This window comes from Odocoileus virginianus, chromosome 20, assembly GCF_023699985.2.
Source record: "Odocoileus virginianus isolate 20LAN1187 ecotype Illinois chromosome 20, Ovbor_1.2, whole genome shotgun sequence".
Classification (NCBI taxonomy): Eukaryota; Metazoa; Chordata; class Mammalia; order Artiodactyla; family Cervidae; genus Odocoileus; species Odocoileus virginianus.
The window spans coordinates 11,684,091-11,711,344 of record NC_069693.1 but is presented as its reverse complement, the minus strand read 5'-3'; the positions used below and the strand labels follow the sequence as shown (position 1 = coordinate 11,711,344).

The 27,254-nt window shown below is 57.7% G+C and overlaps 1 protein-coding gene across 8 annotated transcripts in view; it reads left to right on the top strand.

The window, feature by feature from the left end:
* The window catches only part of LTBP4 (latent transforming growth factor beta binding protein 4), a 28,917-nt gene extending 4,427 nt beyond the window's left edge, over positions 1-24,490 (top strand). The window contains exons 3-33 of one of the 8 annotated variants that reach the window (XM_070450850.1): positions 77-234; positions 734-843; positions 5,724-5,915; positions 6,070-6,317; positions 6,394-6,496; positions 6,851-6,925; positions 7,021-7,143; positions 7,672-7,836; positions 9,008-9,157; positions 9,283-9,390; positions 9,963-10,094; positions 10,180-10,305; positions 11,079-11,204; positions 11,709-11,951; positions 12,633-12,758; positions 12,847-12,966; positions 13,844-13,972; positions 14,193-14,318; positions 14,599-14,721; positions 14,950-15,081; positions 16,247-16,378; positions 16,458-16,583; positions 17,785-17,931; positions 18,720-18,986; positions 19,283-19,354; positions 19,603-19,731; positions 19,938-20,084; positions 21,053-21,205; positions 22,168-22,548; positions 22,921-23,073; positions 24,079-24,490. In XM_070450850.1, the coding sequence (XP_070306951.1) occupies positions 77-234; positions 734-843; positions 5,724-5,915; positions 6,070-6,317; positions 6,394-6,496; positions 6,851-6,925; positions 7,021-7,143; positions 7,672-7,836; positions 9,008-9,157; positions 9,283-9,390; positions 9,963-10,094; positions 10,180-10,305; positions 11,079-11,204; positions 11,709-11,951; positions 12,633-12,758; positions 12,847-12,966; positions 13,844-13,972; positions 14,193-14,318; positions 14,599-14,721; positions 14,950-15,081; positions 16,247-16,378; positions 16,458-16,583; positions 17,785-17,931; positions 18,720-18,986; positions 19,283-19,354; positions 19,603-19,731; positions 19,938-20,084; positions 21,053-21,205; positions 22,168-22,548; positions 22,921-23,073; positions 24,079-24,233 (4,677 nt within the window). In that variant the 3' untranslated portion in view covers positions 24,234-24,490. Of the gene's footprint in view, positions 1-76; positions 235-733; positions 844-2,036; positions 2,330-5,723; positions 5,916-6,069; positions 6,318-6,393; positions 6,497-6,850; positions 6,926-7,020; positions 7,144-7,671; positions 7,837-9,007; positions 9,158-9,282; positions 9,391-9,962; positions 10,095-10,179; positions 10,306-11,078; positions 11,205-11,708; positions 11,952-12,632; positions 12,759-12,846; positions 12,967-13,828; positions 13,973-14,192; positions 14,319-14,598; positions 14,722-14,949; positions 15,082-16,246; positions 16,379-16,457; positions 16,584-17,784; positions 17,932-18,719; positions 18,987-19,282; positions 19,355-19,602; positions 19,732-19,937; positions 20,085-21,052; positions 21,206-22,167; positions 22,549-22,920; positions 23,074-24,078 lie in introns of those variants that run through there. The other 7 variants (XM_070450849.1, XM_070450848.1, XM_070450847.1 and 4 more) reach the window with 7 other exon arrangements.
* The last annotated feature ends 2,764 nt before the right edge of the window (positions 24,491-27,254 follow it).

The window sequence follows — 27,254 nt, the reverse complement described above, 5'->3', positions numbered from 1 at the left end:
GGGTCCCTTCCTCATCCCTCACCCCAGCTGGAGAGCTGGATGGAAGAAGAACTCGGTTGCCTCCTTTTCCACTTAGTCCCTGGCTGTCTCTGAAGCCTCCTGCAGGATCCGGAGCTGCCGGCCCGAAAAGTGTGCAGGCCCTCAGCGGTGCCTGGCTCCAGGGCCCCCAGAGCTGCCGAGCCCCAGCCCCAGCGTGAGGAAGAGACAGGTGTCCCTTAACTGGCAGCCACTGACGTGAGTGTGTGACCCTCTCCTGCTAGATGCTCCCAACCCCGCCATTTCCAGCACATATCCCTCTGCTCCCTGGGTCTCCTTTTTCTTGCTCTTTCTACCAACTTATGTCTCTGTTTCTATTTCTCCTTTTCTTGCCTATTGCTGTCTCTAGGCCTTCCGTTTCTCTCTCTCTGTCTCTGTCTCCGTGTCCTTATTGGTTCCTTGCATCTGTCTCTCTCTATTGGTTCTTTGCGTCTGTCTCTTTCTCTCATAGTTACCTGCCTCTTTCCTCTGTCTTCTCTCTCTCTCCCTCCCTCATCCCGGTTTATCCCACTGACTTTGTTCTTCCTAGCCTCTAAAGAATGTTCCAGGCCTGATCCCCAGAAAGAGATGGAAGGGGGATGCAGAGCCTCCACTGGAAGACCTCCTGATGTAGGAGGTCCCTTCCAGCTGCGGGAGCTGGGGGGAGGGGGTCAGCCTAACCGCTGTGACCACTCCTTATCTGCCCCCTCCCACCCAGGCTGCAAGAGGCCCGAGCCCTGCTGAGGCGACGGCGGCCCCGCGGGCCGGGGGCCCGGGCATTGCTGAGAAGGAGGCCCCCACAGCGCGCCCCTGCCGGCCAGTCCCGGGGTAAGAACATCCGCCCTTCCCCCGCCGGGTTGGGGGGGGCGGTGAGGGGGGATGGGGGGGTTCCGGGCCAGATAAAGCCGTCTGGTTCCCACGGTGCAGCCGCCGCCTAGCCGCCCCCCACTGTAGCTCAGCACCCCTCCCCAGGACTCAGCCTCCTCTAGGGACCCCGGCGTCCGGCTGCGAGAGGTGAGTCCGGGACAGGACCAGACGCGGGCCAGAGGCGCTGACCCGCGGGGGTGGGGCCAGGAAGCCAAGCGTCCGGGCTCCCCGCGGCCGAAGAGGGGGGCGCTGTCCCGGCCGAGAACGCCCGAACTAGCCCAGACAACAAAAGCGATTGTGCGGGTTGGCGCCTGCCCGGTCACCGAATGCCCCAAATTGCGGGGCGGCTAGGGGCCAAAGGCCTCCCACTGCTCTTCCGACCCTCCTCCCGCCCTCCTCCTGCTCCAGCTCTCAGCCCCTGGGCTAGCACATCCCCTAGTCTCCCTCAAAAGTCTACCCTCAAAAGTCTCCCTCCTGCTGTGGCCTTCAGCCCAGATGTGTCCCCTCCTCCCTAAAGTCTTCCAGATGTGGGCCTTCCGCCAGATGTGAGGACCCCCGCCCACCATCTCCCTCCACCATTTCCCCTAACCCATTCTGACTTCTCCCAGGTGTGAGGGTCGCGGTCAGATGTGACTGCGTCCTCAAGTGGGCCCCTCCAGCGTCCTGCCCGCCAGGCAGACCCCCAATCCCTTCGTGTGCCCAGGTGCACCGACCCTTCTCCTCCCCCCCAAGATGAGCCACCTGGCTGCCCAGATGTGCCATGACAATCGCCTACCCAGATGAAGCCCCTGTCTCTGTGACTGAGGCGGAGACAGCCTTCAATCTTCTCCCCAAATGCGGCCCCCACTCCTCTTTCCTCTTTAAGGACTCAGCCTGGTCTGGGGTGGGGTGTGGGGGGGACCGGCCCGCCCCCACCTGTTCCCTTCCCCGCCGCTCCCCTGCGGGCCCCATTCACTTGTTGGTGCGGGGCGGGAGCAGAGGGGGCGCCCCCCTCCCCGCTCCGAGTCTAGCGCCCAGCCTGCGCGCCTCTGGCTGCGCGCCCAGCCCCACGCGCCCCCGCGCGGCCGCCGGGGAGGGAGTGGTGGGGAGGGGGGGCCTGAGCGGGGGCGCGGCCGCCCTCCCCCGCGGGCGGGCGGGCGCGGCCGGGCCCCTCGGGCGGGCTGGGGCGGCGGCGCGGCGGAGCGCGGCGCTGCAGCCATGGCGGGCGGCGCGCGGCTGCTCTGGGTGTCGCTATTGGTGCTGCTGGCGCTGCTCCGGCCGCAGCCCGGGCTAGGTCGACCCCGAGAGCGCCTCCGCGTGCGCTTCACCCCGGCCGTGTGCGGCCTGAGCTGCGTCCATGGGCCCACCGGCCCCCGCTGCACCCCGACCTGCGCGCCCCGCAACACCACCAGCGTGGACAGCGGCGCGCCCGGCGGGGCGGCCCCGGGGGGACCCGGCTTCCGCGCCTGTGAGTGCGAGGTGGTGGTCCCGAGGGAGGGGTTCCCAGGGGGAGGAGGAGGATCCCTGGGGATGAGGGAGACAGTCCCCAGGAAGAGGGATCCCAGATTCCTTGTGCCAGAGTGCTGGGGAGTCCCCGGCTTATTTAAGGAAGAGAACCTCAAATTCCTGCCTTTGGGGGTTGGATCCTGAGAGTCCTGATTCTGCAAGCAGTGAAGGTTCTCAGGGACCTGTGGTGTCCCATGTGAGGCGACCGGGGCTGACTTTCCTGCCTTTGAGTCAAAGTGGGGAATCTCAGAATTGAGGGGCTCTGGAGCTTGGGGGAAAGGGGTTTGAAAGCTGTGACTGTGAGCAGGGGTCCCCAGAGTCCAAGGGAGAGTTCCAGGGCCTTCAGAAGTGGTTTCCCGTTTCTGCTTCTTTGGGTGGGAGGCATTAGGAAAGTCTAGGATGGGAGTGCCTGTGAGGAGGGGTATTGGGGTGTGGAAAGTCGATCCTGAGAGCTGAGAGGAAAGGTGTTCATAGGAGGGTCTCTGCCAGACCCCGAGTTGCAAGGGTCGCACGTGGACGAGCAATCCAATAGGCGGTCTGGGGGGAAAGGCGCCCCCTGGGGGCAGAGGGGACAGGAGGGTCTGCGCACCAGGCTCCTCTAAGAGATGGAGAGCCCTGGCGGGGGCGGGGGAAGTCAGGTGAGGTAGGGGTGGTGAGCCACCTGTTGGCTCCAGGGCCTGGTGGCGGGTGGGCTCTCAGGGTCTGGGCCTACCTGCCCCCAGTCCCGGAGGCCCTCTGGAGTGGGGAGTGGGGGCCCCTGGCGCGGAGAACTCGCCCAGCCTGGCCCCCGGCCAACCCAGCCCTGGCCGGCGTGAGCTCATCTCTCGCAGGAGCCCCCGCCCGCTGCCACTCCCTCTCTCCACCCCTTCCTCCCTCTTTCCCTCACTCCCTCTCGGCCCAGCCTCAACGGGCCTGTGCCAGGCGCCGTGCCCAGGCGGGTGCCAAGCCCCTGGAGGCGCAAGGAGGGGACTGCGAGGGGCGGGGGGGGGGGGCTGACCTCGGGAGGACCTCGATGTCCTCAGCTCCTCACCCCTCCAGGGGTGTGGGACATGGAGTTGCCTGTGCCCATCTAGCGGCCCGCCCTGGGTGTGAGAGCCAGCTGGGCCGGGGGCCTACATTCAGGACGAGAGAAGACAAAGCAGTGTCTTTGATGGCTCGGAAATGCCCCCTCTCGCGACTGCTGCCCCCCAACAGAGACTCTTCCTATTTTGGAACCTTGATTCCTAGTTAAGCCTCTCCTAAGCCTGCCACTTAGTTAAGGACCCCTCTTAGAGCACCCTAGAGTCCTGGTCTGAGCCCCCTAACTAGGGGAGCTAAGAATCTCTGCCCTCAGTCCCCACGGCCCTCGCACTGCTATCAACAGACTCCAGAGACCAGCCCCTTCAGTGAAGTTCCCGCCCACTCTTCTGATGTAATCGCCCCAAACTGCACCCCTCACCAGAGAAATCTAGTTTTGTCCCTCAGCTACTCCTCCCCACTTCCAGGGGAAACCCCAGATTACAAAGGCTGTACAGTGATTACTCTCTAGCCTAATTCCCTTTCTGAAAAAGTTTCCCATTTTCTTCTATTTCCAACTGAATCCCGTCAGAGATCCCCGATTGCTGGGTATCCAAGTCCTCCTCTCCCAGCTGACACCCTCCCCCAGAAACTTCTGATCCCTCTATTTTCAGAGAAACCCAAAGTTGGTCTTGATCAGCTGATTCTCCCAAGAGGACTCCAGATACGGTGCTCCCCTCAACCAGCCATTAATCTAAAGACGTGGGTACCTTATCCCTTAGCTGAGAGGGAAGGGGGTATTCCACAGTATCTTAGAACTTTCCCAGACAGCTGAGGCTCTCATGTGCTGGGGACTCCCAAGAATCCCACTACTCCATCTCCACCTTTCTCTCAGCACTGTCAAATTGGCCGTTCCTTCGAAGTCACTAGAGTTCCGTTAGTAGGTAACTCTCCCCAAAGGGACTAAAGAGGTTCCTTCTGCCTCCGTTTCCTCTGGGATCGGCTCTGTTTCTGTTCCAGAAACCTCCTGAGGTCTTCAAACGGCGGAGTGCTGCCTTCTAACTGATCTCCTCCCAGGAGTCCAGTCTCCGTACCCGTATAAGCTGAGGGGGCTCCCTCTGTTTTCCTGTCTCCAGTGTGTGGCTCAGAATCCCACACACGCCTTTCAGGACGGCCCCGGCCGCCTGCCCCATCCTCCCCTCCTCACAGCTGTCTCCAGCTGTTCTCGGCAGCCCCAGGGGAGAAAGGGAGGGGGTGCCCTCGCAGGATGTGTCCGGCCTTCTTTGGCTCGGCGGGCCCGGGGCTCCCCCAAGGGTCCAAAACGAGGAGCCGCCGCCCTGCCCCCGCCGCGCCCCTCTCTTTGTTTACCCCGCCGCACAGCTGGCAGCGCCCCGCCCCAAGGTGGCCCGAGGCCCAGCGAGGACGCGCACAGGGGAGAGCAGGCGCGTTCCCGCTGGCCCCGCCCCGGGGCTACCGGAGGCGGGAAGTCAGAGCTGGAACCCGGGAGCCGGAGCCAGAGGGGAGGTGGGCGGGGACAAAGCTCGGGGATGTGGGGCTAGGACGCGCAGATAGCGGGGAGGTGGGATGAGAGGAGCGCGGGCGAGCGAGCCAGGGCAAACTAACGTGAGGAAGGGAAGGTGGGTGGGGCTAAACGCAGCAGGTTAGACGCTTCGATGGGAGAGGCTTGCAATCCCTAGGGTAGAAGAACGCGATGTGGGCGGGGCGCATAGAAGCGGGGGGCGGGGAGAAACGCACAGCCTGTGGGCGGAGCTTGAACCGGCCGCAAGGGGTGCGAATGTGCCTAGAACAGTAAGGAGACAGAGTTGCGAGCACGGGATGGTGCCAAGGAGTGACTGACGTGTAGTTTTAGTCAATGGAAGTGACAAGCGCTGGGTCTGACGGGGCTGGAACAGCAGAAGATGGGCAGGACTAAATGCGAAGGCACGAGTTAGAGCGGGCGTGACTGAGCCTATAGGCGGGGCCAAAGCTATCTGGGCGGGGCTAGTAAGCCTTGGACTCCGCCGGAAAGTGGGACTTGAGAGGGAGGGCGGGGCGATGTGAAAGTGAAGGAGGAGCTTGGGGGCTCGGCGAGTGGACTCAGGGGGCGGAGCTACACCTCCAGGGGCTGGACCCAGCCAATGCCAGTGGCCAGGGTTAGTGGGGAGATGACACAAGACGGCTCAAGGCTGAATGACATAGAACTGAGTGATACCTTTGAGGCTGTAGTTATAACGTTACGGGTTGAGCTACTGAGGGGTTGTAGTTATAACGTTAGGGGCTGAGCTAAGTGAGGGTGCTCTCGTCCCAAGGGAAGCTGCAAGCAGGGTTGCCGACCCTGAGTGTCCTCGCTCTCTCCCCAGTCCTGTGTCCCTTGATCTGTCACAATGGAGGAGTGTGCGTGAAGCCTGATCGCTGCCTCTGTCCCCCGGACTTCGCTGGCAAGTTCTGCCAGTTGCATTCATCGGGCGCCCGACCCCCGGCCCCGGCCATGCCAGGCTTCACCCGGTCTGTGTACACCATGCCGCTGGCCAACCACCGCGATGATGAACATGGTGAGGAGAGTGCGGCCGGAGTTCCCTCCGTACCCTCCACCACCTCGTCGTCCCTCTGACTCCCGTGTTTCCTTCCTTCTCTTGAGTACCCTTCTCCATCGCGCCCTTTCCCCTCATTCCTACTCGCGCTTTGCCCCGCGGTGCCTCTCTGCAGGCGTGGCGTCTATGGTGAGCGTCCACGTGGAGCACCCGCAGGAGGCGTCGGTGGTGGTGCACCAGGTGGAGCGTGTGTCCGGCCCTTGGGAGGAGGCGGACGCCGAGGCAGTGGCGCGAGCGGAGGCGGCGGCACGGTCGGAGGCGGCAGCGCCCTACACAGTGCTGGCACAGAGCGCGCCGCGCGAGGACGGCTATTCGGACGCTTCGGGCTTCGGTTACTGCTTTCGGGAGCTGCGCGGAGGCGAAGTGAGAAGAGGCCGGTGGGGTGGGGCCCGGAGCGTGCCACCGCGCGGGGGCGCGCTCACCCTACACTTCCCCACAGTGTGCGTCCCCGCTGCCCGGGCTCCGGACGCAGGAGGTGTGCTGCCGAGGGGCCGGCTTGGCCTGGGGCGTTCACGACTGTCAGTCGTGCTCGGAGCTCCTGGGTAAGCCCCAGGATGTCCCCAAGGTGCTCGGAGCTGGGGAGGACTGAGAACCCTGCCGCTCCCTGTACTCTGCCCGTACATGTACCCTTACACGAATTCTAGCCACGCCTATCCCACTGTGGGCATCGTTTCCAGTCTAGACCCACCCATACCAGCTGGGACCATCCATCCCACTTTCTGACTTTGGCTAGCTACGCTGTTCTTACCCGACCTTCACGCCATTCGCCAACCTAAGGCTGACCTTGCGCTCAAACCACACTCAACACCTTTTAGTTCCTGCCACCCCATTTTCGCCCCCGCCCACTTCATTCTCGCTCCTGCCGCCCCTGGCCCACCCTTCTCCTCTCTCCACAGGTAACACCCGCCAGGGGGGCGCCCCAGATGGGCCGTGTCCAGCTGGCTTTGAAAGGGTTAATGGGTCCTGCGAAGGTGAGCTGGGGCAGGGGTGGGAAGAGCTCGGGTCTAGGGAAGGGGCTGGCGGGGAGCTGGCCCTGACGCCTCTGGGATCACCCCATTCTTCGTAGATGTGGATGAGTGCGCGACTGGGGGGCGCTGCCAGCACGGACAGTGTGCGAACACGCATGGCGGGTACACTTGCGTTTGCCCCGACGGCTTTCTGCTTGACTCGTCCCGCAGCAGCTGCATCTGTGAGCCGCCGGGGTCTGAGGCTGGTCCCGTGTCCACCCTGTCCTCATGGCCGAGCATCCCTGGGTCTAATTCCCTTAGACCACACCCTCCCAGATCCTCCCAGATTCCCTGGTCCCGCCCCACCCCCCACCCCGCCTAGTCACTGGTGCCTCCCCTTCCGCACATCTCAGACGACTCTCTGGAGCCTCTTCGGCTCCTCTAAGAACCCCTCAAACCTTTTGAACTCAGATCTCCAGACTTTCATCAGCTCCTCTTAAGCCCCTATGTTTCCTCATCTCTCGCGATACTTCAGATACTGAGCTCCTTCCCAGACCCCCTTTCACCCCCTCAGACTCTCCCCAAGCCCAGAACCCTTCTCAGACCTCCAGGCCCCCCGCCCCAGCTCTTCTTCAGACTCTCTCAGAGATTTCCCAGAGGCCCTTCACACCCACCGAGCCCTCCTTTGGACCATTCCCCTACCTTCCAGATCCCCTAGTCCACTACACTGCTAACCCTTCCCTGAAGAATTTCCTCCCCGACCTCCCCAGCCCAACACGTGATCTCAGAGGCTAAGGGGCCCTGCTTCCGCGTGCTTCGAGACGGCGGCTGCTCTCTGCCCATTCTACGCAACATCACCAAACAGATCTGCTGCTGCAGCCGTGTAGGCAAAGCCTGGGGCCGGGGTTGCCAGCTCTGCCCACCCTTCGGCTCAGGTGAGTGCCTCCTGCCTACCTTTCTCTCTCTTTTTTGCGTGCGTGCTCTCTGTTCGACTCTTTGCATCCCCTTGGATTGTAGCCCACCAGGCTTCCCTGTCCTTTGAATTTCCCAGGCAAGAATACTGGAGTAGATTGCCATTTCCTACTCCAGGGGCTCTTCCCGACCCATGGACGAGCCCACGTCTCTTGCATCTCCTTCATTGGTAAAGTGGATTCTTTACCACTTGGGCCACCTTGGAAGCCCGGCTTTCTTTCAGTTCAGTTCAGTTCAGTTGCTCAGTCGTGTCCGACTCTTTGCGACCCCATGGACTGCAGCACACCAGGCCTCCCTGTCCATCCCCAACTCCTGGAGTTTACTCAAACTCATGTCCATTGAGTCGGTGATGCCATCCAACCATCTCATCCTCTGTCGTCCCCTTCTCCTCCCGCCTTCAATCTTTACCGCCTTTCTTCAGAGTTGACGCTAACAGGCCTTCTAGGCTCCGCCCCCAGACTCTCCATTCAGGTTGGACCCTACTCATAGCCACACCCCCGGCCTTTGAGACAATCTATCATCAGAGTGGACTCCGCCTGGGCCCCCACCCCATCTTGGGCCACACCCACACCTGTGGCCCAAGACCTTGAAGTTAGGCTGTGTCCTAGGAGCGTCACCCCCAGTCTCAACCTCTCATAGCCCTTGAGATATACTGCTTACCCAACCTTGTCTCGATGCTTGGTCAAGTCCCCAGCTCCTGAGACACTGACTCCTATCTAAGTTCAGTTTTGGGCCGCGCCCAAGACACCCCGCTCCAAGACACCTCCCAGGCAATCTTTTTCTGCATAAAACCAGACCCCACAATGGACCTGATTGTTTCCTGGCCTTCAACCCTGTCCCTGTATACCCCAAACTAGACCCCGCCTTCAACTCCTGTCCCTGCCATCATCCCAAAGAGGGAAAAACATCCTTGGTCCCACCCTTAGCCTCTGAGATGTCCCATTCTTTGGCCAGGGTACCACCCCATCTCAGCATCCAAACCAAACCCCTAACACAACCCCAGGCCAAGCCTTCCCCACGATCAAGTCCAGACCCTCAACTCCCTCTTCTCTTTCTCCTTCACCGCCCTTCCATCTCATTCCCCCTACTCTCTTGCCCTTTCTCTGCCTATCTTTCTCCCTTTCCTGTTACCAGAGGGTTTTCGGGAGATCTGCCCAGCCGGCCCTGGCTACCATTACTCGGCCTCCGACCTCCGCTACAACACCAGACCCCTGGGCCAGGAACCACCCCGAGTGTCCCTCAGCCAACCCCGTGCCCCACCCTCCACCTCTCGACCACTCTCAGGTGAGCTGGTTTCTGGAGGAGGGGGTGTTGTCTCCAAGGGGCTGCCTCAGGCTCACCAAGAAAAGGGGGAATGATCAGGGACACCCAAATCCAGGTCTCCATTGCTGACACCCCTTCTTTACCAGGCTTTCTGCCCACTCATCGCCCAGAACCTCGGCCTGAGCCCCGTCCAGGCCCTGAGCTTCCTCTGCCCAGTATCCCTGCCTGGACTGGTCCTGAGATCCCTGAATCAGGTGTGGTAGAAGAAAGTGAGGGCACTGATGGGGGGTATTACGGGCAAGAGTTCCACGGAGGGAGGCTCCACTGTGAAGATTCTAGAATAGAACAAATAAGGACGTGACAGCCAGAGGAGTTAAGAAATGGGTGGGAAAAGATCAAGGTTTGCTGGGTGGGGTGGTGTTTACATCAGGGGCTGGAGTCAGACAGGCCTGGGTGCAAGTTCTCTGTCATTACTGTGAGGATTAAACAACCTGTCTGTGAAGTATCTAGGAGATAGTAAGTGCTCAGTTAATGTGAGACAAATAAGTGATTTTCGTGGAGGACACTAAGAACATATTTCAGGCAGAGGACTGGAGAGTAAAATATTTTAAAAAATGGAGACTTTGGGGGTGGCAGTATGGGAGGATTCAGGCAGAAGATCTGATGAGAACATCGCATGATAGAGAAGGGCATCAGAGGGAGAAGACTGGGTTTGAGGAGGGACACCCAGGAGGGTGTTTTAGGTAGAGGATCTGAGGGAATTTTACTGGGATGAAAGGGACGGGATTCATACATGGGGGAACACTGGCTCACTGGACCCCCGCAGGTCCCTCTGCAGGCGAGTGTCAGCGCAATCCCCAGGTCTGCGGCCGCGGACGGTGCATCCCCCGGCCCAGTGGCTACACCTGCGTGTGCGACTCCGGTTTCCGACTCAGTCCGCAGGGCACACACTGCATCGGTGAGCCAGGCTGAGAGGGGAGGATGGAGGCGGGGCGGGAGGCTGTACGCTGTCACCTCCTGACCAGGCTCTTCTGTACTCTCAGACGTGGACGAATGTCGCCGCGTTCCCACGCCTTGTGCTCCCGGGCGCTGCGAAAACACGCCAGGCAGCTTCCGTTGCGTGTGCGGGCCGGGCTTCCGAGCCGGCCCGCGGGGTACGGAGTGTTTGGGTGAGAAATCTAGGCCCCACCCCAGCCGGGGTCTCCCTCCAGCTCTCCCCCTGGAGCAGTCCCCGCCCTCGCACGCTTTCCCACGTCCCTTCAGCCCAACTACTGCCTTGGCCTGGCCCCCGGCCCTGTCTCCAATCTCCAGACCGATTCCAGCCCCACCACTGCCTCTTTCGCGACCTGCCCGCCCTTCCGGTCGGGGCGGGTCCCTGCCTTCTACAGCCTGGCCTTCTCTATGGTGCTGGGCCCTGGCCCCGCCCTTTCGCTGGCCCCGCCCTCATATAGCCCCGCCCCTTCTATGTTCCAGACTAGTGCCTGCCCTCTCCAAGGCCCCTCCCCTGACCCTCGACTGCTGTAACCCGCCTCCTCACCATGACTCCTGATTTCCGCCCTGTCACACCACTGCCCCATCCCCAATTCACCCCTTGCCCCGCTCCTGCCTTCCCTTTTCTGGGTCTGCAAAGCTGCCCTTCTAGCCCTTCCCCAGTCCTTACCCTCCCCCAAATTGTCCCCCTCACGATTCCCCTCTCTGCCTCTTCCCAAGCTGGGTCCCTAACTCAGGTCCTGTCCTCCCCGCTGAAGCTCCGCTGCAGCCTTAAACCTACGCACTCCGAGCCCCTCTACCGCCCCTGGCTCCCGCTTCAGCCTGGCCCCTGCCCCAGCCTGACTCCGCCCCTGCCGTCCCCACACCGCCCCCCCCACACACCAAGCCTTCTGGGGGAGGGGAGGAGGCTGAGTGTCTGCCCCAGGCCCGGCCACCCTGTTTGTGCCCGCAGATGTGGACGAGTGCCACCGCGTGCCGCCACCGTGTGACCGTGGGCGCTGCGAGAACACGCCTGGCAGCTTCCTGTGCGTGTGCCCCGCGGGGTACCAGGCTGCGCCCCATGGAGCCAGCTGCCAGGGTGAGGGACTGGGCATGTAGAGGGGAAGGGAAGAGCAGCAGCGGTGCAGGATGCTGAGACCGAGCCAGGAGGCTGATTGATTTGAGACAGAGGCCAGGCTCTGAGAACCAGACAGGCAGCTTGGTTGGGGACGAAGAGGCCAAGTGATGGAAAACAGAAAGGCTGAGTCATGGAGGTTGGAGAAACAGAGGGAGGTGGGTGGAGATGAAAGGGTAGAGTTATGAAGGACAGAGTTTAAGGAGGCCGGCCGATACGGACTAGAAAGACAGAGTTCCAGGAAGCAGACAAGCAGCTTCATAGGAATTGAAAAAATGGATAGAAGATGGAGGTAGGATGATGAGGAATAGGATGGCAGCGTGACGAGGATGGAGAGCAGGGGCATTGGGACAGGGTGGCAGGATGGTGCAGGGTGAAAGGTCAGAGCAATGGAGGTCAGGGAGGCAGAATAGAGTATGGGGGGAGGGGCATAAAGGAGGTATGACCTGGGTCCCTTGTTCTGAGCAGATGTAGATGAATGTATCCAGAGCCCGGGCCTGTGTGGCCGAGGGGTCTGTGAGAACCTGCCTGGCTCTTTCCGGTGTGTGTGCCCGGCTGGCTTCCGAGGCTCGGCATGTGAAGAAGACGTGGATGAGTGTGCCCAGGAGCCACCGCCCTGTGGGCCGGGCCGCTGTGACAACACAGTGGGCTCTTTTCACTGTGCCTGCCCTGCTGGCTTCCGCTCCCGAGGGCCTGGGGCCCCCTGCCAAGGTGAGGGGGGCAAGTCTAAAGTCACTCCACCTTTCCCCTTTGCTGTGGGGGCCGGAGAGAGACAGGTTTGGGAGGGGGTAGCAGAGAGGCAAAGGGATGAGACGCAGTGGAGGAGGACAGGGACAGAGGCCTGGGGAAAATGAGGGTGTGGGGAGGGTCTGGCTCCAGAGTCTTTCCCCCTTTCTCCAAATATGGATGAGGATGGTCTCCACTCCCCCCCCCCCCCCCCCTTTCTGGATGATGCTCTTGTGCTTGTGGGCCTTTCCACTGGCTCAGCAGTAAAGCATCCATCTGCAATGCAGGAGATCATGTACAATGCAGAAGATATGGGTTAGATCCTGGGGTCAGGAAGATCCCCTGGAGAAGGAAATGGCAATCCAGTCCTGAGTATTCTTGCTACCCCATGAAAAGAGGAGTCCGGCGGGTTACAGCTGTGGGAACTCTGAGGAAGGGACAGGGTTGAGGCACAGAAGGCATCATGCAGGAGGTGGTATCCTGGCTACTTCGTGGCAGTTGGAGAGACCGTTAATGGGGAAGCAATGAAAGGATCTGTCCTTCTGGCAGGAGGGGGCAGCCTGAGCAAGATCCAGGACACTGCCTCCAGAATGGAATGTTGGGGTGGGTGGTGATGGTAGGGGGTCCAGGCCCCTTCTTCAGCCCCACTGGCCTCCTCTGCCCCAGATGTGGATGAGTGTGCCCGTAGTCCCCCGCCCTGCGCCTATGGCCGGTGTGAGAACACGGAAGGTGGCTTCCAGTGCGTCTGCCCCACAGGCTTCCAGCCCAATGCTGCCGGCTCTGAGTGCGAGGGTGAGGCTGGGGAGGGAGGGAGGAATATGGATGGATGAGGGGGGCACTGGGCCACTTCTTCAAAGCCGCACTCTTGTCTGCTCTCCAGATGTGGATGAGTGTGAGAACCACCTGGCGTGTCCTGGGCAGGAGTGTGTGAACTCACCGGGATCCTTCCAGTGCAGGCCCTGTCCTACTGGTCACCACCTGCACCATGGCCGATGTACTGGTAAGATCAGGCCCTGGGTGTGACCTTTGACCTGCCTCATGACTCCTGACCGAGATCGTGACCCCTGACCTGACCATGCAACCTTCTAACCTGGATCTGAGTCTCCTTACCTGGACTGCAACCCCCATAGCATGACTGCGATTCTTGACCTAGATTTGACCTCCGATCAGAGTGCAGTTTCTGATCTGGACAATGACCCTTGGCCCTGAATGTGATTTCTGCCTCTGTGATCAATGACCTTCAACTTGACTGTGACATTTGACTTTAGCTATGAATCCTGCTGATAACCCTGGGACCCCAGCCCTGGTAGCAGTTGTGCTGCTCCTGTCCTCTGGCCCTGTATTCGACCTGTGACCCCTAAACTTGACTGTGACATCTGATCTAACCATAACTACCAACCGTAACCCTGACCAAAACCCCTGACTCTGTGTGATACTTGACCCTGTCTTTTTTTTTTTTTTTTTTTTTTTGACCCTGTCTTTTTCACTTCCCCTGCCCTTTCTCAGGGTCTCTTCTCTGGAACCTGATTGGGTTCATGATTCTGGATCCCAACCCCTGACCAGAAACTCAGACCCCTGACTCATCAGAATGGCATCCAATTATCCTGCTTACCTGACCCCTTACCCTAACTAATGTCTGACCCCTGTCCCAGTCCCTTCCCCTGCCCCTGGGATCCTGGCACAGGGAGTTCCCAGAAACCCAGACACAGGATCCCCCGATGATGGTCCCCAGGATTAGGGAGCCCTGGTCTCCCTTACCCAGTTCTGCTGTTGACTCTTCACCTCACATCCAACCCAAGACACTTCCCATCATTTCTTTCTGACCCTCATCCATCTGTCCCTAAGCAGAACCTCTTCTGAAGTCTCCATTCCCGCAGATGTGGACGAATGCAGTTCGGGCGCCTCCTGCGGCCCCCATGGACACTGCACTAACACCGAAGGCTCCTTCCACTGCAGCTGCGAGCCAGGCTACCGGGCGCCAGCTGGTCGGCCCGGGCCCTGCGCAGGTGGGCTGGGTGGGGAAAGGACTGGACAGCCTTGGGGTGGGCCCTGGCCTCCTAGGCAAAGCCTGGTGGGGAGGTGGGAGTTGGACTAAGGGACTGTATAGGTGGAATTTAGAAACTGGCCGTCTGGGGCATGCCTTGCGAGCAGGGTTGCGGCTTTGTAGGCGGGGCTTGGGTACCGGGGGCGGGTCTGGTGACCCAGTCCGAACTCTGGGTACCCTAGACGTGAACGAGTGCCTGGAGGGCGACTTTTGCTTCCCCCACGGCGAATGCCTCAACACCGACGGCTCCTTCGCCTGTACTTGTGCCCCCGGCTACCGGCCCGGACCCCGCGGAGCCTCTTGCCTCGGTCGGTACCTAGGCTGGTCCTGGACCGGGAAAGGGAGGGGCGGAGTTGGAGAGGAAAGGGGGAAAGGGCGGAGTCTGGATAAATTGGGCAGTGAATGGAAAGGCTCGAGCCAAGCTCGTCGGGAAGGTGGGGCTTGCAGGAAAGGGAGGAGCCTAAGGCAGGTGGGGGAAGGCGTTAGAGTCTCGGAGCCATGGGGCGGGGAAAAGGCGGTGGAGGGGCGTGGTCTGGAATGTCAGGCAGGGAAGGAGAGTGGCTTGCGGTTGCCGACACTGTCCCGCAGACGTGGACGAATGCAGCGAGGAAGACCTCTGCCAGAGCGGCATCTGTACCAACACCGACGGCTCTTTCGAGTGCATCTGCCCTCCGGGACACCGCGCCGGCCCAGACCTCGCCTCCTGTCTCGGTGCGAGGACCCCCCCACCCCAAGCCGGACAGATCCCTCTCCTCTGTTTGTCTCCCTATCTGCCTCCCCTCTGCTGCTTCCTGCTGTCCCCTTTCCTGCGTCTCCCGCCTCCCCCTTCTGACTCTACTCTGCCCTCCTTGCCTCCCCCACCCGCTCTCCTTTCCCTCCTTGCCACCCCTCTTCCCCCGCGCCGCCTCACCCATCTGACTGCCCCCCCTCCTCACTCAGATATTGACGAATGTCGGGAGCGGGGCCCGGCCTTGTGCGGGTCCCAGCGTTGTGAAAATTCCCCGGGCTCCTACCGCTGTGTCCGAGACTGCGACCCCGGCTACCATGCAGGCCCCGAGGGCACCTGTGACGGTGAGACCACTGCCCCCGCCCCCACGAAGAGCTTTCTTGATGACCAAGGAGGGGCGCCAGGCTTCACTTACCTCTCTCCCCAACGGTGCAAACAAGCTACTAGTGCGTCCTTACATTGTCTGTAGTGGGGAGACAGGAGGCTGAGGGAAGATGCTTCTATCAGGAAACAGACCAAACCTCGCTTCCAGAAGCAGCACAGATTTGGGGGTGGGGGGGGGGGTGGTGGTGTGCAGGTCAACATTTTGTGGAACAGATGAAGTGACTGTGGACTGCCTTGGGTTCTTGGGTTGCCAGACCCCTGATTCATGGAAACCTAGTTTCATGGACCTCATTCACTAATTTCACAAGAATTCATTAAGCCCTACTGTGTGGGACACTGGTGGCAGAACAGGCAATAATTCCAACAATAAATCCCTGTCCATGGGACTTCCCTGGTGGTCCAGTGGGTTAGACTCTGCAGTCCCAATGCAGGAGGCCCAGGTTCGATCTGTGGTCAGGGAACTAGATCCCACATGCTGCAACTTAAGATCCCACATGCCACAATGAAGACCCAGCACAGCCAAAAGAAAACAAACAAACAAATCTCTGTCCTCATGGAGCCGATATTTTAGGGAGGAGAGACAGATAATAAATATGTAAATAACTTTGATTCATTCAGCAAATGATTTAGGGGCACCTACACCTGAGGATACAGTGAGGAACAGGACAGACACAAACCCCTGCCAACCTGGAGCTTGGATTCTAGGGAGGTGACAATTAGCATGCTAATAAATACATGGATATAAGAAGTTTAAGAAGGAAAATAAGGCAGGATAAATGGACACAGAGGACAGGTTAGATAAGGGGGGGGCTGGTTTAGGGGGGCTTGACTTAGACTGTGGAGTGAAGCAAGAGTGGGAGCCATGCAGATAGTTGAGGGGAGAGTGTTCCTGACAAAGGGAAGAGCAAGTGCGAAGGTCCTGAAGTGGGGCCACGTTTAGGCTATTTGAGAAATGGTAATGAGGCCTTGCCTGCCTTAAGATGTATCAGTGCTTGTTGGTCAGACTCGTAGAATACCAGATTAGAGACCTCTCAGGCATAGGAACTGGAAGCAGCACCAAGAGCCTGTGAATCCGGGCCTGCAACCCCCCTCTCTTTCCCCTCTGCCCTCCCCACGCTTTTGCAGACATAGATGAGTGCCAGGAATATGGCCCAGCGATCTGTGGAGCCCAGCGCTGTGAGAATACCCCTGGCTCCTACCGCTGCACGCCAGCCTGTGACCCTGGCTACCAGCCCACGCCAGGGGGCGGATGCCAGGGTGCGTGTCCCTGGGGCCATGGGTGAGATGTGGAGGGGACAGAAGTTCCAGCCGCGGCCTGACTGTCTGGTGGTTGCAGATGTGGACGAATGCCGGAACCGGTCCTTCTGTGGGGCCCACGCCGTGTGCCAGAACCTGCCTGGCTCCTTCCAGTGCCTCTGTGACCAGGGCTACGAGGGGGCGCGGGACGGGCGTCACTGCGTGGGTACGGGGCTCCTGGGGGAGGGTGGGGCCAGAGGGTGGGGAAGAGGCTGGTCAAGCCCTGCTCCTCTCCATAGATCTGAGTGCATGTAACCTTTAGGGGTATGGAATTTAGACCTTGGAATATAAGATCATCTTCATGTCAGTCAGGAGCCCCTATTAACTCGGATTTTATTTGGGGTATGCTTAAAAAATTCATGAATAAGGGAGTAGAAGTGCAGTAACCTTAAGTGTATGTAAACATTTTTTTCCTCCAACATTTACAAAAAAATGTTTGGCAGCACATGGGACCTTAGTTCCCCAACCAGGGATTGAAACCCTGTCCCCCGCATTGGAAGGCAGAGTCTTAACCACTGGATGCCAGGGAAGTCTGCCAACATTTTATGAGAAAATTTTCCAAACATATGGCAAGTTAAAAGGCCTGTAGAGTGAATCTCTGCACAGCCATGACCTGCATTCTGTTATCATTATACTTGCTTCCTCACATGTCTCTCCACTCATCCACCTAATTTTTTGGAGAGATTTAAAATTAAATTGCAGGCATCACTATATGCCTCCCCCGTATGTTTCGTGCATAATGCATGTCATTAACCAGAGATCAGTATGTGTTCACAGATATTTTTGAGGTTCAACTTACAAACAGTGCAATGCATGAGTCTTAATTATACATTCTCTTAGTTTTGACAAATATGAACACATCAGGCTTCATTTCTTTAAAGGGAATCAAAACTGTGAAGTTCAGGGAAATATTTGAACTTCGGGGATATGTGATTATAGGAATTGTTAACGAGGCTTGCTGTCTCCCAGCTCTGCTATCCTCTATTGCATTTATCTTCAGGCAGATTCTCTTTTCACAATAACGAAAGGGGCCCTCGCACCTCTGGCTGACATCCTCAACTTGCCAGCCCTAGCTACAGAGGGAGGCTCTGCATATTTCTAGAACAAGTCCCAGGACTTGCTTTGATTGGCCCAGCCAGGCCTGTCTCTGAACCAGAGAAACGCATCAAGCTGCTTGACCTGCTCAAAACACATGGGTTGAAAAATGGAGGAGCAGAGGGCTCCCGTTGGGACATCAGGGTTTGTCACTGGTACATAAGTAGAGGATGGGATCTGAGCCATTAAAATACTTGAAAGCGCAGGCTTTTATGGAATTCCAGAAGTTTACCACCGTTGACTCCCTCTTCCCTGTTGTCTCCTGCTCACAGATGTGAATGAATGTGAGACACTACAGGGCGTGTGTGGAGCTGCCTTGTGTGAGAATGTGGAAGGCTCCTTCCTCTGTGTCTGCCCCAACAGCCCTGAGGAGTTTGACCCTATGACTGGGCGCTGTGTTCCCCCTCGGACCTCTGCTGGTGAGACTGAGATGAAAGTCTACTTAACTGATGCCTGCTGGCCCCGCAGAAAAGTCATGAGCTCTAACCATTCCTGATGTGGACAGCTGCCATCAGTTAGATGCTGTTGTTTTAAACAAGAAAAAACTGCAAAATACAGGAGTTAACCTAGGTGTGGGACTCAGTGTCAGGAGAAGCAGATCATGGCTCTGACTTGACCAGATTCCTCCATTCAACAAATGTTCACTGTGTTTAGCCTTTTTCTGGGCACTGAGAATACAATAGTGACCAGAAAAGACCACCCTGTCTTCAAGGGGCTCACAATCCAGTGGGGACAGATAGCAATGTAGCCTGACAGTAATCATCTCGAGAAATCAGGACTGTAATGGAGGCAAGGGCCATGGGGTAGGTGGGGAGGAGAGGGCAGGTGAGAGAGGGGCTCTAGCAGCTCCACGTGGACAGGTTGTGGGGCTGCGTAGGTCAGGGAGCAGCGTCTAGGCCTAGGTCTGGGTTTGAGTATGAAGATTCCCAGGCCAGTTTGGGATGTGTTGATTAGGAGGCCTTAGGGAGGCCTCTAAGAGGCCAGGGAAATGCTCTCTTCTCCTACCTGAACTGCAGGTGGGATGAGGGGCCAGATGCTTGGGAGAGGGAGGTAGGGAGGCAAGAGGTAAAGAAATGAGGCAAGAATGGAAGAGACCGTGGCCGATGGTGAGGGGTGTGGAGCCAGGTTCTGCCACACGGGGGCCTCAGTTTCCCCGTCCATAATGGAGGGGCTGGAGGCTCAGCCCACACTGGGCTTGTCTCCCCAGGTACTTTCCCAGGCGCACAGCCCCATGCACCTGCCAGCCCCAGTCTGCCGGCCAGGCCCCCACCCCCGCCCCCGCCTCGCCGGCCCAGCCCACCTAGGCCGGGCCCTGTGAGCAGCGGGCGAAGGGAGTGCTACTTTGACACGGCGGCTCCGGATGCCTGTGACAACATTCTGGCTCGGAACGTGACGTGGCAGGAGTGCTGCTGCACTGTGGGTGAGGGCTGGGGCAGCGGCTGCCGCATCCAGCAGTGCCCGAGCCCCGAGACAGGTGGGCATGGGCCTCGGGGTGCACGCAGGGCTGAGGGTTTGGGTAGAAATAGGTGGACAGGAAACGGGGACAAGGGGACACACTTGGACAGGGGGCAGAGGTGCTGGTATCGCATGGGCAAGGGTGACTTGCCAGCCAGATGGGCATCAGGCTGAGAGGTGGATACAAATAGGCGCAGGGGCTGAAGTCTTGGGCGGTGAAGGGCAGACATGGGGCAAGAGTACGCACTGAGGCAACTGGGCCAAGGCAGGGGCCAGGGCCAGGGTGTGGAGGCTCAGCGTTGTCTCTGTGTGCAGCTGAGTACCAGTCATTGTGCCCCCATGGCCGGGGCTACCTGGCGCCCAGCGGAGATCTGAGCCTCAGGAGAGGTAAGGCTCACCCGCCCTCAGTCTCCAGCCCAGCTCTGTCTCACCGTGTCTGTTTTCTTCATCTCTCTCCTATCTTTCCCCTTCCCACCCCATCTTCTGTCTCTGGGTCTTTGTCACCATCTCTTCCTCCTCTCTTTCCTGATCCTGCCTTGCAGCCACACACTCCCCTCCCCCGATCCAGCCCATCCCACCACCTGGCCCTCCCCCATCTCTGGTGAGGCGCGTGCCTCTGATCATCTTTCCCACAGACGTGGACGAGTGCCAGCTCTTCCGAGATCAGGTGTGCAAGAGCGGCGTGTGCGTGAACACAGCCCCAGGCTACTCATGTTATTGCAGCAATGGCTACTACTATCACACCCAGCGACTGGAGTGCATCGGTAAGAGCCCCCCACCTCCACCATCACCCCCACCCTCGCCTGGGACTCTTTCCAACCCTTGGTCACGCCAGCGCCTCTCTGGAATGTGACCACCACCAGCAGGAAGTCGTTCCTGGAGTCTAGACTCCATTTATCAGATTGTCAATGCACTGGGGAAAGGGCAAAGGGGAGGAGGCTGCTTAATCACTCCCTCCCTGCCTCCCTAGATAACGACGAGTGCGCGGACGAGGAGCCAGCCTGTGAGGGCGGCCGCTGCGTCAACACTATCGGCTCTTATCACTGCACGTGCGAACCCCCACTTGTGCTGGATGGCTCGCGGCGCCGCTGCGTCTCCAACGAGAGCCAGAGCCTGGGTAGTCTTCCCGAGCCCCGCCCCGTCAACTACCACGCCCCAGTCCCGCCCACGCCGTCCAGCCCCTCAACCTCCGCTCAGCCTCAGGCCTACTCCCGGGCCACGCCCCTCGCGCGTGGCTCGGTCACGCCCCTTAACGCCCCATTTAGCCTCTGGTCTTGGCATTTGCCTCTCAGAACTAGAGGCCAGCTGGCGTGGTTAAAGACGAAGGTTTCAGAGGAACCTCCCTGCCACTTGCTGGCCCCGTGTACACAAGCATGTTTGCTTATTCCCTCTTGGACCCCCAGCACATTGGGTAGATTGGTAGTAGCCCCTACCTTAAGAGGGTGGTTCTAAAGAATTCTGTTTTCAAGAACAGAAGGAGGACCTGGTCTCACTAAGTGCTAAAAGCATGCTTTCTGTTATTTCCCTGTATGTCTCTGTCTCTTTGCACCTCTCTATGAGTTTTTGTCTTTAGGCTTTTCTCTTAATTTCTGACCCTCTCTGCATCTGTCTTCGCTTTTAGGTCTTTCTCCCTGCACCTTTGCTTTCCTGTGTTTCATTGAATCTCTTTTGATGTGTTTGTCTTTATTTCTTTGGGTCCTTTCTCTCTTTTTGCCCATTGACCCAAACTTTCTTCTTTTGCTTCCTGTTCCTACAACATCCTCCCACACTCTATCTAAGACATCATTCAAACAACAATGCTCAGAGAGGGAAAACAACTGCCCTGGGGTCACAGAGCCTTCCAGAGGCCAGGCTTGGATAGATTCCTCCTCAACAGACCCTATCTCCCTCCTATTTGATGACTTCGTGGCAGGCCAAGCCCTGTACTCACCTGGAGCTACTTTAGAGGACTTCCCAAAGCCACATCACAGCTGATGAGAAGGACCGAATGATAGGGAGGGGCTGGCTGGGCTGAAGGAGATTGAGCAATTTGGGAAGACTTGAGTGTCTTCTTCCTGCCTTGATGCATGCTGTCTCTGCCCTCAGATGACAATCTGGGAGTGTGCTGGCAGGAAGTGGGGGCTGACCTCGTGTGCAGTCGCCCTCGACTGGACCGCCAGGCCACCTACACAGAATGCTGCTGCCTCTATGGCGAAGCCTGGGGCATGGACTGTGCCCTCTGCCCCGCACAGGACTCAGGTACCGTCACCTGCCTGGGCTGTACGCAGAGACTCTGCCCCTCAGGCTCCAAATCCAGTCCTCAGACTCCCAGTGTCAGACTCCAAGACACCCCCAGACTCAGCCCCTCAGACCCCTATGTCCCAGCCCATTCCTAAATCTTGGTTTCTTAGGCCCCAAGTCACAACCCAAAGACCTCCAAGCCTCAACCACAGAAAACCCAAGGCCTGACTCAGCAGGTGTCATAGTTCTAGTCCCATAGGACCCTGAGGTCTGGGCTCTCAGACCCTCAACCCCTGGTCTCTGGAACCCCAAGACAACCCATGAGAACCCTCCCCCAAAGCCTGGACCTTTAGAACTCAAATGCCAGTTGCTCAGATCCTGCCATCCTGGCCCCCAGACTCTGGTCATAGCTCACAAACCTCCAAGTTCCACTGGCTTGGATATTCACATCCAAGTGCCTAAGAGGCCAACCCACAGCAACAGAGATTCTGCTTGCCTTGTCTCTTAAAACCCAAGAGTCCCCCATTTCTCAGCCCTTGGGAAACCAGTGCCAGCCCCTGGTCCTTGGTCCTCTGACTTCCAGGTCCCATGGCTCAGATCCACTCCCATGCATCCTGACCCCTCAGGTCCCTGATTCTTACCAGTCCTAAAACACCTCCATCCCACCTTCATAGGCCCCTGGCCCCAGATCTCATGGTCCCCAAATTCCATCACTTGGATCCTGACTTCTAGCTGTAGTCCTCAGTACTCCTGACCTCAGTGCCTTGGAATCCCAGTCTCAGTCCTCAGACCTTCAGTCCTGGCTCCAGAACCCCTGATCCCAACCCTGCAACCCCAACCTGCTCCTTTGACACCCATCTAATGTCTCAGCCCAAGCCCCTCCCACCCTCTCCTCCAGGCTCCTCTTCCCTGAGGGGGGACATAAATAGCTGGTTCTGGGGAAGCCCGAGCTGATTGTTAGGCTTGGCTCCTATTCGCAGATGACTTTGAGGCCCTGTGCAACGTGCTGCGCCCCCCTGCATATGGACCCCCGGGGCCAGGTGGCTTTGGACTCCCCTATGAGTATGGCCCAGACCTAGGTCCACCTTACCAGGGCCTTCCCTATGGGCCTGAGTTGTACCCACCACCCGTCCTACCGTATGACCCCTACCCACCGCCACCTGGGCCCTTCGCCCGACGGGAGGCCCCTTACGGGACACCACCCTTCGACATGCCGGACTTTGAGGACGATGGTGGCCCCTACGGTGAATCCGAGGCTCCTGCTCCATCCGGCCCGGGCACCCGCTGGCGCTACCGGTCCCGTGACACCCGTGGCTCCTTCCCAGAGCCTGAGGAGTCGCCTGAAGGTGGAAGCTATGCTGGTGAGTACTGAGGCCCAAGTGATGAGCACCAAGTGTACAGAGATGGCGATAGGAGAAGGGAAGGAGGGAGGGACAGGGAGAGACAGAAACAAAGAGAAGTCGGGGCAGACACAGGCTCAGAGAGACAGGAAAACAGATATTGTTGGAGAGAGCTGCAGAGAGCAGAGATGAAGAGGAACAGAGCCGTCTCAATAGATGAACCGAGAAAACGATGAGGACAGAGGGAAAAGCTAGAGAGAACAGAGCAACGTAAACATCCCAGCCCCACAGCGCCGCCCACAGCCCTAGTACGGGATGGACAGTTTAGAAGGGGACCTCGGGAATCAGGGGCAGGGCCCCACTTGAACCCCCGAATCCCCACACTCTCCGCAGGCGCCCAGGCTGGGCGCTACGAGGGCCTGGAGGCAGAGGAGTGCGGGATCCTGGACGGCTGCGCCCACGGCCGCTGCGTGCGCGTCCCCGAGGGCTTCACCTGCGACTGCTTCGACGGTTACCGCCTGGACATGACTCGCATGTCCTGCGTTGGTGAGGGCGTGGGCCAGGGCCAGCATCGAGGGTTTGGAGATAGGGTGGAAAACCTTACTAGCGGTGGGTAATCAGGGTGGTCAGGAAGACTGGCCAAACGGTTAGGCAGAGGAACAGGGATGGGGCATGCCTTAAGATCAGGTTGTGAGGAAAGCCAGGCTGTGACCACAGGACCAGGGCTGGGCTTGAAGCTGGATAGAGAGAATAGAATCCTGCAGGCATGATTGCTAAGGACTCCCAGGGCTACTTTGAGCGATTTGCTTGACTTCTTTGAAGAACCTTCAGTCTTCACATCTGTAAAATGGGAATATGAATCATGTCTGCCTAGTTTAGACAGCAGGAAAGCAGAATGGTTACAAGCCAGGACTCTGGGCAGTTGGATAGACCTCAGGCTCTGTCCAGCAGCATGATATGTGATCCCAGACAGGTCACTGTCTCTTGCTCAGTTTTTCTCATCTGAAAAATGAGCATATCTTACATAAGCCATTTCACAGAGCCGAGAACATAGATTTGCAATGACAGTGTAAACCAAAGCTCAGTGAAGGGAACTGACTTTCTCAAAGAGCTAAAAAACAGCAGGTGGCTGGGCACTCGAGAGTCTTTTCGAGCTGGTCTGAGAATTTCCTGGGCTTTGTGTGACAGAGGGCGAGAGGCTTCCCCATATTGAGCCTCAGTTTGCCCAGTACCTACCTCATAGGGTTATTAGGAGGATAGTTAATACAGGTAATATGCTCAAAACAGTGTCTGGCACAACAGGCATTTGTGGTTGTTGATATCATCGTCAGTACTGATTTCCTAACAAAACCCCAGTGTCCTAGGCGCTACCATACCCATCTCACAGAACACAGAGCTGAAGCGCAGAGAGGTTAAGTCACCTGTCCAGACTCACATAGCCAACAGTCTCCACTCCAACAGGAGACTCAGCATCACAACCCTCAGGGGCCAGCGAGGCGGGCTCCTGGGTCCCCAGCCCTGAATAGCACTCCTGGTATCCCCTCTCCCCAGACATCAACGAATGTGACGAGGCCCAGGCGGCTGCCCCGCGCTGTGTCAACGCGCGCTGCGTCAACACCGATGGCTCGTTCCGCTGTATCTGCCGCCCAGGATTCGCACCCTCACACGAGCCGCATCACTGCACGCCCGCCAGACCCCGGGCCTGAGTCCCCAGCAGCCCTGGGCCGCAAACTCCGCGCTTGCGCACGCGGGGTCCCTGCCGCGCAACCTTGCCACCCGCCCGCTTGCGCGCTTGCGCACAGGGATGCCGGACCCGGCGGAGAGGCGGGTCGGTGGGACAGATGGACAGAAGGAGCAGCCTTCCTACCGACGCCACGGGCCCAGGCTTAGCCCACGGTCCCCTTCACATTCCTGCTCCTTTTTATAAAAATGTTCAATTAAAAAACACCTATTTTGTACCTTCCGCCTCTGTCTGCCTGATGTTTCTCAAAGTTTGGCTCCAGTTTGTTCTTTGAGCCACTAAATTACATCCTCTCCCCTTTCCTGCGCCTCTGTCGCTTGCTCTGTCTCTGCCTCCTTTGGTCCCTGCTTTTCTCCTGTGTCTGTTTGTCTCTGCCTTCGGGCTCTTGCCTTTCTGCTGCTTTGCCTAATTCTCTGTGTCTCTCTTTGTTTCTGTGTTTTTCTGTTTCCCTCTCTGTTTCATTCTCTCTCTAACCTCGAGGTCATACCTCTGGATTTTTAACACGCCTGCCCTTCCCGATAATCCTGTCCATAGCCTCAACTTCCCCCTGCCTTAGGCCTCAAGAAGGGGTGGGAGAGGGTAGCTCAACCTCTGATCAGAGTGGTCCCTCCTTACTCAGCTAGAGGGAACCCCAGATTTCCTCTACTTCCCAAAGAAGTTTCAAGCTTCTCTGGTGCAAGTGGGCCATGGGGAGGAGGTGGGAGCAGGAGCCTGGAGGGGCACGTCCAGACCCGGGCCTCCAGCTGGAATTTGGCTGTGGTAGGCAGGAGGGGCACGCTTAGTGGGTGGTCTGTGCAAGGACATGTGGAAGCCGGGATGAACTCTGTGTGTGGTGGCAAAGAGCCTAGCATAGACACCCCCTCCCCGTCGGTCCCTGCCTGCTTCCTGGACATGTGAGGAATCCAAAGTTCTCTCTGAAAGAACAAAAAAACCACTGAATGGGAGTAAGCTCAGTGGATCGGGGACAGTTGGGAGTGGGGGAGCTCTTTGACACTGAAAAAAAATACAGCGAAAGATTGTATCTGGACTTCCTTGGTGGTACAGTGAATAAGAATTCCCCTGCCAGTGCGGGAGACACGGGTTCAGTCCCTGGTCCAGGAAGATCCCACATCCCACAGAGCAACAAAAGCCCTGTGCCACAACTACTGAGCCCGTGCTCTAGAGCCTGGGAGCTGCAACTACTGAAGCCTCCACACATCCTAGAGCCCATGCTTCACACCAAGAGAAGCACCCTAATGAGAACCCCATGCACAAATGCACCACAACTAGAGAAAGCCCATGAAGCAACGAAGGCCCAGCACAATCAAAATAAATAGATAGATTAAAAAGAAAAAAAGATTGTACCTGAGTCATTCTTCACCCACCTGTTAGTGTGAGGGTCTCAAACTCAAATGCCTCAGGGACCAGGTGAAATGGAAGCTGTTGCAGGATAATAAAGTCAAAGTACAAGGGTAAGGACACCCAACCAGGGACACTCTACATAAGGGTTGGATGGAACAGAGAGGGAAATCTCCCCATTAAAAAAAAAAAAAATATTTTTTTGGCCATGCTCTACAGCTTGCTAGATCTTAGTTCCCCGACTAAGGATTGAACCTGGGCCCTCAGCAGTGAAAGCACAGAGTTCTAACCACTGGACCACCAAGGAATTCCCTCCTTATTTTAAATAAAAATATTTGTTATAACCACTCTGTGGATCTGCTCCATGAGAGACCAATTTCGATCTTTCAGGTTCAGCTCAAGTTATGTAAATGGGGAACAGGGGCAGCTTCTTGACCTGACCCCGCATGAGCTTCAGGAAGGGTCACTTTCTCCCTGGTGCCACATAGAGGGTCATACAGATAGCGCCTGATCTACAGGAGTGCTGGTGGCAGTTACGTGAGCCATCTGTCAAGTGCTTCCCACTGCACCTGGCACCTGGCACGTGCTCAGTGATTGTTATCATAACCCTGATCAGATGGTGAGCGCAGGTGGCCAGATCTTGTTCTTCACTCAGTCTCCCTCTCCTGAGGCCAGACTCTTTCCCCTCCAGTGGGACAGTGAGAAACTCCTGGGACAGTGAGAAACCTAGCAGAGGGACCTTAGCTGGGAGGGGCTCAAAGCTCCAACAAAGGCAGTGATGGCCGCACAATTTTGTACTGAAATCCACTGAACTATACACTTTATTTCTTTTATAATTTTATTTATTTTTGGCTGTGCTGAGTTTTCACCATTGAGCGGGTTTTTCTCTAGTGGCTGTGAGTGGAGGCTACTCTTCCTTGCAGTGTGCGGGCTTCTCATTGCAGCGGCTTTTCTTGTTGCCAAGCATGGGCTCTAGGCAAGAGGGCTTCGGGGCTCAGTAGTTGTGGCACATGGGCTTAGTTGCTCTGAGGCATGCGGGATCTTCCCAGACCAGGGATCGAACCTGTGTCTCCTGCATTGGCACACAGATTCTTTACCACTGAGCCCCCAGGGAAGCCCTGAATTGTACACTTTAAATGGGTGAGTTGCATGGGATGCAGTTCAATAAAGCAGTTAAAGAGAAAACTCCACGGAGGGAGTCAAGAAGTGACCTGTCAGTTGACACAGGGAACCTAGCCCAGACACTGACCTGTCATTCATTCATTCAACAAATATGTTCTATATAATACCTACTTTGTAAAAAGCGAGTGTTGAGAACACAAACTTTAGCCCAGCCCTAGGAGGTAGGAGCTAGGGAGGTTCCTTGGAGAAGTCGTCTGAGCTAAGACCTGAACAATATCGGGAAATGAGCCAGACCAAGCAGTGCAGGGGGGTGTTCCAGGTGGAGGGAACAGCTTCTGCAAAGGCCTACAGGTCAGGAAGGCAATGGCTTTTAAATGCCCTCTCCTTTCTTTAAAAAAAAAAAATATTATTTATTTATTGGCTGTGTTGGGTCTTCGCTGCTGCTCGCAGGCCTTCTTTAGTTGCAGCGAGACTGGGCTTCTCACTGAGGTGGCTTCTCTTGTTTCGGAGCACAGGCTGTAGGCAC